We start from the raw sequence: 13582 nt of genomic DNA, 5'->3' as shown, positions 1-13582 counted from the left end.
GTCAGCTGGCTTCACCTGGGCACAAGTTGAACTCGCGTTAGGTCGGGCTGCAATACCATTTATGACCACAATCATTCGCTAGCATAGGCCTGCCGTTACAACCCAGAGGGGCGCTGTTTCCCCAAGATTGATAGATACCACGAAATAAAGAAAATGAATGAATGGATAAGTAGGATAGGTTTGTAGAAAAAGGCTTTTAGAAAAAAAAAAAGGCTTTTAAAAGGCGAAATAACTCCTTAAATTCGTCTTGATTTAGCTGCTTCAACAGTGTATAAATTAATAATACACACTGTAAAATAAACCCCACTGTTTAAAGGGATTTTCCCATATTTTATTTACAAAATGATGCTCTCTCTTTCTCGCTGTAATGTATTACATGACTGGTTGTAAGCCAAAGGTGTTAAATGATCTTGGTTGGTCTAACAGTACATTGTGTTTAAAGCCCATTACAGTTTAACACACCAGCAGCGCAGGGCTGTAAATACGCATTCATAATAACAGAGGCTACAAAGGTGGAGATTAGCTGGAAGTGTGTTTATTTTTTAAGAAACACTATCAATACTTTAATCTTTCTGAATAAAAGCTTATTTTTTGTTACCTTTTTGTATACAGTATTGGAAACAGATTAAAAAGAAAGTTGATCTTACAACTACATTGTAATACATTTCCCACTAATAAAAAAGACATAATGAGTGTGAAATACAATTGGATGCAATTCCCCACAAACAAAAACACAACATACAGACACACACACACACACACACACACACACACACACACACACACACACACACACACACACACACACACACACACACACACACACTTCTGCTGTGACAGGCCTGACCAATTAAGTATTTAGTGGGGATACCGTATTCCTTTGTTAAATATTCACATGTTTTCCAAGATGAATAAAGGATGAGCAATTGACGCATTTATCTCTGTATCAGATTGTGTGTGTGTGTGTGTGTGTGTGTGTGTGTGTGTGTGTGTGTGTGTGTGTGTGTGTGTGTGTGTGTGTGTGTGTGTGTGTGTGTGTGTGTGTGTGTGTGTGTGTGTGTGTGTGTGTGTGTGTGTGTGTGTGTGTGTGTGTGTGTGTGTGTGTGTGTGTGTGTGCATGGTCTTTGAATCACTGGTTGAGTGCACAATTTCACTCACTGCTTCTCGAGTGTCGATGTTACGGCTTCATTAGGCTCCGGTTAAGAACAAAGACTGACACGCTCAAACTATCACTTCAATATAAAATGAGACAGATCAACCCCTCATGAGAACACACACCACTTTACTTCTTTAGCGAGAGTTTACATTTTGTGATATCTGATTCATTCTTTTGATTTCTAAAAAGGCACTTTGATGCTTTTTGGGGTTTCCCCCTTTCCTGTAGTGTGTTATAGGTTATTGTGCATATAATTGGTCTGCACAGGCAGTATGAGAAAAATAAAGACCTTTTGGAGCATTAAAGCATGGAGACATGACACAGCAGGGGCACAGAATATAAACCTGAAACTTAGCATAATATGTCCTCTTTAAATTGGTCCTATTATTTCTGTATATTTAGCTTTGTCTCTTCTCACCCCTCCTCCTCCAACTCTTCACTCTATTCAGGCACCATAATAAATAAAGTTGCGTGCCTGGACAGCTTCTCCTTACATAGGCAGATGTCAGAGTCTAAACACTTTGAGTGGACACAAGGCTGCAGTCCAGAGAGGATTAGCTCTCAACTGGCTGCATGCAACACACAGTCACTGTTGCTTTCTCTTATTTGGGGATCAAACAGCACTGTGTTGTTTTGTTTTATTTCTTCAAAGTATTGTCGAGGCTAAAAACACTACTAAGTGCAGTTTAATCTTTATTTCCCAAAAAGGGGTAGAGTACATTTGCAGTGCTAAATAGTGTTGAATAAGCACTAGCAAATAATGATCATATATATGTTTTAAAAAGTGCACCTGTATATGCTGACAGATTCAGATTCAGATGCAGAGAGTCACCCTAATAATACAGAGGGATATTTGAAGCTCCTACACATTTTTCCTACTTAAAGCTGTTTTTAAAAAAAGTTGTTTGAAGGAAAAATATAATGACAACAAATAAGAACATAGTATAAGAAGAATTGAGGGACAGAGGAAGTAGAAGAACAAACTGTAACTGTCACCTTCACACTGAGGGCTATCAGCAGGCAGAGCTCTTTGAATCAGACAGACCGACAAACATCCTGACTGCACACACACACACACACACACACACACACACACACACACACACACACACACACACACACACACACACACACACACACACACACACACACACACACACACACACACACACACACACACACACACACACACACACAAGCACATGGTAAATGCTTCATAATGTGACCTTCTGCCCCCTGGAGGTCTAAATGCCCCCTCGCTGTCACTCCTTTACCCAGCATCCCCTGCTGCCGTATCCAATAATATCCTAGGCTTCTGATTAATATATCCCCACCAGGCTTATTGAATTTAGGACTGCTGTAATTTGGGCTTTGTGATAAAAAATCAGCGGAGTGCATTCGCAATTTGGGTTAAAAGGGGATGTTCTAGATTTATATTTTAGTTTAGTTTTTTACAGGACAGTTCATATCACAGCTTAATATTCATTTAGTTCCCCAAATGAAAAGATGGATCGTGCCTTCAGCACTTAATCAGCTGGTATCAAGGAGGCATGTGGCGCAGTGGTTAGAGTGTTGGTGTTCGGATCAGGGGGTCACAGGTTCAAACCCCACTGCAGTCAGCATGTCGTTGTGTCCCTGAGACACTTCACCCCAAATTGCTCCCGTGGGGATTGCCCACAGTATTGAGTATGTAAGTCGCTTTGGATAAAACGGTCTAACAAGTAATGTATCCCCTTGAATGATATACCCAAAAACAATATTTCATCCGAGCATGTTTTCATATTTACACAAAGCGTGTGAAAACTTTAAACCATTAAATATGGTTATAATAAATGAGATTGCAACAAAAGAAAGACATTTCAAGAAAAATATGTAGCTCGTCCTAATTAATTTCCTGCAAGAAGAAGAAGAAGAAAACAGAGTCAACCTACGCCGAATGTTTATTCAGTGATGAGGCGTTCAAGGACAGACTGGCTGACTGTCAAATCTTTCTTAAGGTTTTTTTTAGAAACGACTCCCTGGAACAAAGTGGTGGATCCCTGCTCTTCCAACACGGTTCACCAACGTTGCCACATACAGCGACAATATATCTGGCCCACAATGAGGTGAACACACAGAGAAAATAAGCACACACACAGATTTCACAACTGAAAGCACACACCAAGCCTAACACACACCTACGTACACAGTCATGAATAATAATCTGCAGGTCATGCGAGGACACAATGTGAAGCTGAAGCTGCAGACCTGCATCTAGTTTGTCTTTCTTTGTCTTCATATAATGCTTTTTTTATTTAAAATGAACACAAGGTTTGTAAAAGAAAGCATGCATGTTAGTGCGTCTTCAAACATTGGGTTTGAATATTAATTTATTAAGAGGATTTAGTTTGAGAGTGTCGGGTCAGGACACCATTAAGGTATCACGGGATTAATAAAAAAAGAAGCCTTTCTGCATGATCACTAACATTTCCCTAATATTTATGTTAAAACCCCTATAAAGTATTCAAAAGGGAAATAAATTATAACACCCTACAATTGAGTGTCCTGAGCGGACATTTCTTTGTTTAAAAGATGAACATGACCATAAGTGAGGATAGGGGACGAAGATGGCCCGGTAGATTGAGAGCTTTGCTTCCTGGCTCAGTTGTAAAACATGAAATAGTTTCAAATAACTCCGTACGCAGATAGTCCTCCTCAATGAGCGGCTGTCAGACTGAGTGGTGAAGCTCAATCAGACAAAGTGTGAGAGCAAGCATCTTTTGATGGTGAAAAAAAAACATGTCAAACAAATTAGTAGCACAAACAGAAAATCAAATGCAAGGGTAGTGTAGGTAGTGTGTCATGTGAGGTGATACGTTGTTGAGATATCGTTAGCTTTTATAGAAACAATAAAAAGCGCTGGGTGTGTTTTTCAATGTAACACTTGTACGAGGCCCAGTTGTGGATCAAGCCCAGTTTCATCAATTCTATTATGGAGAAATAAAATGTCCCTGAATGAAAGTAGATTTTCTCTCCTGAGTGTATGTTTGTGTCAGAGGGCTCAGGTCTTTGACCACTGACACATACTAATCTGGGAAAGGTCTGGAAATAGGCAGCCAGCTGTTTGAAGAGGTCACCATGCCGATGAACTGATATGATGAAGCACACACCCACAGGCCCATGTACACACATATGCCACAGTCCCAAGGTGAAATGTTCACAGCACAGGGCCATATGAGCTCCCATAGCCAGGTGGACCCAACAGGGAAACAGACTGCCATCACCCCCCGACTTTTCCCCTCTTCCTCCCTCCAGTAGTGGACACAGTGGGGTTATGGAAAGGTCTCGCTCAATGCTGTCACATCCTCTGTACCCACACAACAAATTTCTGTTTATTATTACACGGATGGTGATATAGTCAAATATGTTTGCAGAATGTAGACCCAGAATCAGTGATGAGAGCGTCTGCACTGGGCGGTTCAAATGACCGAAATACAGTTCATGGAAATGTTAAGCCAGCAGCAGTCTGTCCAAAAATAAAATACACGGGCACCTCTTTCCTCATCAACACTGCGGAGCCTATTTTTGTTGGCATTACTGTTGGCTGAAATTAAAAAGGAAAATTGCTCAGGTGTTTCGCTACTTACATTGGCATGTTGTGTTTGTAATGCCTATAGAGGACAGAGGATGTCTGTAGTAGAGAGCCTTTGGATCAGGCAACATTCATCGATAAATAATGATTTTCCCTTGTAGTGTTATTTAGGTTTTTGTTCATGTGAATGGTCTGCAAAGGCTAAAATCCCTGTGTTCCCTCCAGTGGGAGTTTCTCTCCCACACACTCCCGCCTGCCTGAAACGCCTCCATTGGACTCCTTTGTTTACTTCCAGAACATAATGACATCACTATGTAACACTTGCACTGCTATTGGCTAGCACTCCAACACATTGAACTTGATAGGCTAAGGGGTGGGACATCTCTGAGCGGTTGACTCATCACAACAAAGCCGCCCAGCTAGACAATCAGAGCAGAATGGGCTCTGGTTTCAGACAGAGGGTGAAATGAGGTGTTGCAGCACAGGCAGTATGAGAGAAATAAAGACCTTTTTGAACTTAAGCATGGACACATTAGACACAGGAGAGGCACAAAATACAAATATGAACCTGAAAATGGGCAGAATATGTCGCTACAAATAACAAGATACATCCAACAATAGAAAATATAGTGGAGAAAGAAATTCTTCATTCAATATTATTCTTCTTCACAACACAATGAAGGCAGAGCAGCTACTTGCTGTTTTGTAGCCTGAGGGCTGAGCAGCGATGAGTTTGAGCAAAGTAAAAACATCTGGTTAAGTTTTGTTTCTATCAATAAATCCCCTGCTAGCTTACGGCGCTACAGCTGCTATCTAATTGGTTATACGATGAAAGGTCAGCGTTTGACTAAATCAAATTTTGGATCGCTGCTCAGCCCTCAGGCTACAAAACAGCAAGTAGCTGCTCTGCCTTCATTGTGTTGTGGAGAAGAATAATGTTGAATGAACGCCATGACCAACATGATGCAATGTCACACATAACAAACTAGAGGAAAAACAACAAACACATGACGGCTGTACTTCTCTACCAGTACCTGAGAAACACTCATAATGTGAATGATCTTAGAAACTAAAAATATTGAACAGTTAAATATTCTACTTCAAAACATCAGCCATTTGAAGTCTGTTATTTTCATTGATATCATTTACTTATGTATTTATTGAACAAAACCATAAAAAAAGATATTAATCTCAGAAAATGAAAAGATGCAATACGCCATATTTGAGCTAAAAGCAACTTTCCATCTGAAGTCCCTGAGCCGGTTAACCCTTGTTTTCGCAGCAAGGCTTTAAGCTGCCTTCACACGATATGGAATTTGCTCTTTGTTAACGTCGAGTTTGGGCAAAGTAAAAACACCTGGTTAAGTTTTGTTTCTATCAATAAATCCCCTGCTAGCTTACGGCGCTACAGCTGCTATCTGATTGGTTACACGTTGAAAGGTCAGCGTTTGACTAAATCAAATGTTCAGGTTCAGCAACAAATTTGAGCACAATGTCAAGGCTAGCACTTCAACCTAGCATCGCTCTCACCATAGAAACACAATGGCAACGTTAGCGCAGTCATAACTACCATGTGGATGCAGCTTTATAGTATACTGCTACAGGAACGTCAGTTAAACAATCACACACACACAAACACATACACATACACACACACACACACACTCACACACACACACACACACACACACACACACACACACACACACACACACACACACACACACACACACAGAGGGGTTACCTGTAGACCATGCCTGTCTGGCTCTTCACCGTGTCGTGCAGCGACAGCGTGTGGAAGTTGAGGAACTCCTCCAGCTGTTTGAGCTGTGCTACAGCGTTGGGTTTTTTCTGTGTCCACAGCATCAGAGGGGCGTAGGGTCTTTTCACCGTGGCCTCCCTGCCGAGTCGTCCCTGCCCCAGGCCTTGGTTCTGGACCCCTCCCTGACCTCCTCCCTGACTCCTGGACCCCTTCTGCTTGGGGTTAGGGATGTCTGGGCATGCCGCTTTGTACAGGTACATCTTCCTGCGGTCTTCTTCACTTTACCCTCTCTTTCAGTCTCTCCCGTCTTCTGTGAGTCTGTCCCACGAACATGTACGCTCTGCAGAGTAATCCAGGTAGGCCGCCTCGCCCACACAGCGCTACATGGAGCACAGGACTCTAGTGAATGTGTGTGTGAGTGTGATTACCGCTCAAAGGACAGTCAAGGATTCCCCTGGATAAAGCTCCACATTCAGGATGTTCTTCTTCTTTAAGGAAAATCCAAAATGCAACAGAATGCCAGAGCCCATAATTAAACTGCAGTCCAATCTATCTACAGGCTGCACATCCAGAAGAAGAAAAAACAGGCCTTTCTTTGCACACACGTTCCCTGAACACACACACACACACAGAGAGAGATATAGAGACAGCTCTCTCTGTCACACACACTCTGTCACTTTGCCCCCTGCTCAGCCTGTCTACATTATAAGCTCAGTTTGGTTTTGCTCCCTATTAAATGGCATGGGAATCTGGGACATTTTTTTCCCGCCTCCCTCCCTCTCTTTCTCCCTCCCTCTCTCTGTATGATTCTCTCTCACTCTCTCTTCCTTCTTTTACCCCTTTTCTCTCCAACTCCCTCTTATCCTCTCACTCTTTCCCCATCATCCCTCCTTTGTATCTCAGTATTCCCTCTGTCACAAGCCCTTTTTCTTACTCCTGATTTCCTCTCTTTACTCTTCTGCAGCAGATGCGTCTCGTTTCTTTTTATCAAGCAACAATACACAAATATGTCATTTTTTACTGACTTACAATTTCCTTTTTGATCTCTTGTCCGTCTCTTTTTAACCGTGCCTTCCCTCGCTCCCTAAACACAATGCACTCTGGAGTTTCGCCCATAAAAACACCTCAAATAAACACACACACTCTCAGACAAGCCCACAGCGAGTTATGCACAATTGCAGAGCCTGTGGGCAGTGTTTTCATAATGAAGTGAACCACACACACACACACACACACACACACACACACACACACACACACAGACAGACAGACAGACAGACAGACAGACAGACAGACAGACAGACAGACAGACAGACAGACAGACAGACAGACAGACAGACAGACAGACAGACAGACAGACAGACAGACAGACAGACAGACAGACAGACAGACAGACAGACAGACAGACAGACAGACAGACAGACACACACACACACACACACATCATCTCTCACTTCTGGCCCCCTCTGGGGAGAGTTGAATGACATCACGTCTGGTCTGTCAGTGTATTGTGGGAATCATGACGAATGCCTATTTCTATACACCAGCGAATGCATGCATGTACGCAAGCACCCCGGTGATCAACGAATGATTACAGTAGTTGTTACTTGGCCAAAGAACACACACGTTGATAGGTCCAACATGCCCATAGAATCAAACGCTGCAAGAAGCTCAAAACACAACGGAAACCACGGGACACTACCAAGTGATGCACACAGCTGGGACCGGAGGCTTGTTGACGTTCAGGGATTATAAAGTTGGTACTTCTACTTAAGTTAAATATGTTCTTCCAACTCTGATTCAGTCTAAAACAATATAAAAATTGCACAAATAAACAACGTGCAACAACAGAACGTGCTCAATACAACCACAATTTAATTTCTATCGTAACTTTATTCCACCATATACTGAACTAAGGTGAACCTGAGTCTGAAAGTGATTGTACTGATGCCAAGTACACATGGTACATGCACACACACACGCACACACACACACACACACACACACACACACACACACACACACACACACACACACACACACACACACACACACACACACACACACACACACACACACACACACACACACACACCTTCATACACAGAATAAGCAAGGTGCAGGCTGAGGCGGAGGGGCAGCTGTGTCCATTGTCCGACAGGATGGGTGGAAAAACTGATCCTGCCCTGCAGCAGGAATGTCAGCTGAGCTTATGCAACGATTTTCAACAGCATATTTATAGCCACTCGAAGCATACACAGGGAGCATACACACTGTACGGGTATGCAAACACATGCAATGCATATACAGCCAATGTTAGAGTCACAACAACAAATAAATGCTGTTTCTTGCAATAAAGAGTTATTTTACCGTTCCCCTCACATTGAATTGTTAGGTGTTGTTTTTTCCCTATTATTTTGACCTCTGGTGTTCTTAACAATCACATTCTTCTTTAAAGCCGCTCAGCATGTGGGCAGGTGAGTCACTGACAAAAATATCAACAAAAAGGGGGAGGGGGATCAGAGAGAGGTTAGTTTGGGGGGTGCAGTTGAGGATAATGGAATCCTGCATTATGAAAAAAATGCAAAGTCCCACTGCTTTTTATTAATGTAAACTTTTCTCACCTAATTGGTACCTTTTATGCTTTTATCCTTTCTGGTAGTGTGTTATATAGGTTTGTGTGCATAATGGTCTTCAAAGGCTAAAATCTCATATTCCCTCGAGAGGGAGTTTCTCACCCCCCCATTCCTGAAACCCCTCCATTGGACTCCTTTGTTTACTTCAATAACATAGTGACATCACTAGCGCCGACCAACTAACCAAGAGCAGACTGGACTCATGGTTTCAGACAGAGGGTGAAAATACAGGAAGTAAAGACCTTTTTGAGCATGACAGCTTTAAATTGGGCATCAGAGGGCCCCTTTAAGTACGAATGTTATTCTGAGCTTTTCCCATCAGCTTCATTTACCCTGAGACTAATTAGCCATCTTTACTCCTGTACTCCTTCCACTGAGTGAATCCCTGTACAATAATTGCATATGTCTGATAATTACTCACTGGTGCATAGCTTGACAGAAACCGAATGAGTAGAGCAGCATAATATAGCACAACACAGTACATTTCTTTATGCATACATTTAAAAAGAAAAAGATGAATTGAAATTTGCATTCACAATAATGCAGCTCTCTATCGCCGCAATGTATACAAATAATATTTCCATGTTGTTTACTTGAATGAGAAAGCTCAAGCAATAATTATGCCAGTGATCAGACCCCAGCCCTGAGGGACAGTCCCGTTTAACACCAATGTGCTGGCCTACATCCTCCATTAAATCCCATTGTTACTATCATTGAAAATCTGAAAAAAGCTGAAGGTTGAGAGCTCAACGCGGGAGATAACATTATATTACATTGACTGTACAAAATACTTTATATGGAAATCAGCGTTTCTTAATCTGTAATAAAAGGTGAACCAAGGAGATAAATCGTGAATTTTATGGTTTGGCTACATCCAACAGAATGAGATCATGAGATAGATAGGTTATCCTGCTCAGTGCAAAGGTAGTTGTCGTGTGAATCGAACAATTACTCTTGGCAGCAGCTCCACACTTCATCCATCAAGCTCTACTGGAACATGTGTACTTGTTCCTCGCTGTATCATGTTGCCACACCTTTGTCTGCTGGTGCCAAGTGGGAGGATATTAATAGCCAATACCTGGTTAGAGAAGGGCAGTGAGCCTGTTGGCTGTCATTCACCTCGTGCTTCGCGTGCTCCAGTGGTTGCCTTATGTGTTGGTACCTCTGGTTAAACCGTATTCCTGTGCACAGCGGTGTAAGCTTTATCAACCTTGACCAGACAAAGAAACAGAAACTGATTTTAAGTTTGAACACTTTTTCAGTCGGGAAACTAACCATATAGATTACCAATAAGAGATTAGTTATTAAAATTGTGCAATTTTGTGGATGTTCGGATCTGTGAGAAGCTGCTAGCTGTATGAAAGCATCCAAAAAACACATGTCAACAGCCTCACAGTCAAATCACTAGACAAAGCTGCAGACTCCAAGTTTGACCATAGGGTGTGGAATAATATTCCAATTTAAATTATGAGAGCCACCAAGGGGATAGCTAGCTAGATAGCCCGTAAAGTAGGTAGCTAACGTTTGCTAGTTGGCTTGTTATAGGCTATAGATGGCTAACGTTTGCTAGTTAGCTAGAAAGCTAACGTTTGCTTGTTGATTAGCACACTGATGGGTTGATTGTTGTTTTTTCTGTTATCCTGCTGACAAACCAACCAAACAGAAACAGAAAAATGCAGGCTACTATTTGAACCAAAAACGATCATCTTTGCCTTAACCTTACAGGTTCTGCACTGCAGGGGCTTGGACAGGTGCACTGATGGCTTGTGTTGTTGGACATTTATCTTAACGCAATACAATAGAACAACCAACACCATCTTAAGAAAGATTTGCAGGTCACCCTTGAAAAAGAGATCTTTTGATCTCAAGGGGCTTTCACCTGGTTAAATAAAGGCTAAACAAACAAGATGTACAAGGTGATTGTTGTGACAGAAAATGGATTACAAGGACCTTTAAAGGTGGGGTAGGTAATTTTGGAGAAAGCAGCTCGAGTGCGCTAGAATTTGAAAATACACAGACGGAAAAAATCTGCCCCTTCCTTCAGACTTCCTTACAGAGCCCCTCCTCCAACACACACGAATGCGCACATGACCAATGAGGGCACGAGATAAGTTTGTGCACAGATGGAAGGCTGACAGGCAGGTAGGCCATCCAGTTATTTTAGCCGGGCCGGCTCAGATGATTGGTCGTGCTTTTTACAGTACTAAGGCTTCCACAGATGAAATTTTTTTATGTATTTTTTGTGAAACACTTCAGATATTCATTGCTATCAAGATGTTAAGAGCATTCCATGGAAATAACAAAAAGGGTATCTCGAGCCGATTTCTCAAACTTACCTACCCCACCTTTGACTGATAATTTATTGAACATTAAATTAATCCATGCGACGATTAAGTCTGCAATACAGTATCGCTATCAACATTTATTCAACCAGCGTTGAATGAATTTGGAAAAGCAAAAAAAATTCGTATTTTAAGCCGGTAGGTTATTTTTAGCTCGGTTTTAAAAGCCCTGGATTTCTGTGGTTACATTCTGCCCCAGTTGTTATGCAGAATCACTGGAGAGCTGAACATTTGATAGCAATTCTTCTGATTCAAATTAGAGAGAGGATACCCAGCGACCTCATGCTGTTTGGCATCCACGTCATGGGCTCAGAGGGAAGCTGGCAACAATGTGTGTGTGTGTGTGTGTGTGTGTGTGTGTGTGTGTGTGTGTGTGTGCGTGTGCGTGTGCGTGTGCGTGTGCGTGCGTGTGTGTGTGTGTGTGTGTGTGTGTGAGGCACAAGTTGGCTGATTGGCAAGAAAGGGACTTTTGAAGGGTTTCATGCTCATGTGTTTTCTAGGTCACATTCGATCGTTAATCGTCCTTTTATTCACTCCCTGTTATAAAAATGGAGTCCCAGTGATCACACACTAATGATCAGTATCGATTCTCCAGGGGTAATGAATTATGAAACAGTTTTTTTGTGATCTGTGTATCTGTGTGAGAATATATCTGTAAGTGTGTTGTGTTGATTTTGTAGTGATTCACACAGTGTAGTCATTTTTATTGGTCCTTGCACTGAGCTTCAGAAACATGCCTATTAAATACACACACAAACATGCACACACACACACGCACACACACACATGCAAACACACACACGCACACACACAAATGCAAACACATACGCACACGCACACACACACATGCAAACACACACGCACACGCACACACACACATGCACATGTCAATCTGTCAGTGGAGCCACGAGAGGCTGCCATCGTGTCTTTATGAGCCCGTTAAGAAGTAAGTGCAACCACTGACATGTCGCCAAACTAACTCCTAAATAACATCATTTTTAAGACTAAACATCAGCAGTATTTTCAGTTGATAATGTAGTTATGGAAATGTAATTTGTTACCCAATTGAATTGTGTAATTCTGTGACCTCTGATGTAAAAAAAAGGCCAAAAAATGATCACAGAGCACTTAGCAGCTGCCAGAATTCACGTTTCATTAATCTTTCACATGAAACACATGAAACAGTTTGAAGCTTCTGACAAAAATATCTGGTCATATGAGTCTGTAACAGCCAATTCTTTCTTTGCATATAGTGAACAAACAGATTTCGATGATAGAAAATCCGTTCGAGCTCTAAACTCTTCTGCTTTGTTGCTGTACAAAATCAAAAGATCCTGAAATGTTTTGTCACACTGCACCCTCGGTTCGTCTCCCGTCATCCTCTTGTCTTTGCTCTACTTTGTTTTTCTAAATGATAGAGAGAACAGAGACCAAACCAGCAGGGATGCATTGTGAATAAGGAGAGTGAGAAAAAAAGAGAGGAGAGGAGATAAGAGGAAATGAGAAAGGCATGAATGCAAGGCTTTAGACTTGAATGATTGGAATGGGACCCAGTCGGATTAGACATTTAGCAACAAGAAAGGAGACTTGAGTGACAAGAGGGAAATATGGAAAGAAAAAGGAAGGGAAGAAATCCATGTGTGAGAAAAAGGAGAGGAGACATAGAAAGGGAGGAGATGACAAGATATGATAACCACCACTTGCTGCACTAATGTTCAAACTTTCAAAACTGTTGTGAACGACAGCCTGGAAAGTATGGCAACGGCTCGTTCAACAAAAAGCATGGGATGGGATTTCCCCATCGGATTTCGGTGTAATGCAGAAAATAAGCTCAGTGGAAAACACATGTTTGTTGCTGACTGGCTCTGTTGTTTATTGCTTCAAGACGAGGGAACAAGAAGTGGTAAATTGCTAAGTGGCATGGGTTCGCATCACCACCACTAAGCCGAATGCGGCTAATGATGTTGAGTAGTCTCATTTAGTCACTTGTTAGCCGTTTTGATGACAATATAAGTATCAGAGATTGACGAGTGTGGTAATATTGTCGTAGAACAAATTGTGAAATCTCTTCAGACCTTATTTCATGTGACAAACACGTTGACTTTGGGACGAATT

At 41.9% G+C, this 13582-nt stretch overlaps 1 protein-coding gene across 2 annotated transcripts in view; it reads right to left on the bottom strand.

The window, feature by feature from the left end:
* kcnab1a (potassium voltage-gated channel subfamily A regulatory beta subunit 1a) overlaps window positions 1-13582 on the bottom strand; it is a 120828-nt gene that overhangs the window by 103288 nt on the left and 3958 nt on the right. The window contains exon 1 of one of the 2 annotated variants that reach the window (XM_079679271.1): window positions 6472-7166. The exons of the other annotated variant lie outside the window; for it this stretch is intronic. Coding sequence (XP_079535397.1) covers window positions 6472-6749 — 278 coding nt within the window. The 5' untranslated portion in view covers window positions 6750-7166. Of the gene's footprint in view, window positions 1-6471; window positions 7167-13582 lie in introns of those variants that run through there. 2 annotated transcript variants of the gene reach the window in all.

Source organism: Notothenia rossii (genome assembly GCF_949606895.1).
Source record: "Notothenia rossii genome assembly, chromosome: 4".
NCBI classification, from domain to species: Eukaryota; Metazoa; Chordata; class Actinopteri; order Perciformes; family Nototheniidae; genus Notothenia; species Notothenia rossii.
The sequence above is the reverse complement of the archived record's forward strand: the minus strand, read 5'-3'. Positions and strand labels throughout refer to the sequence as shown.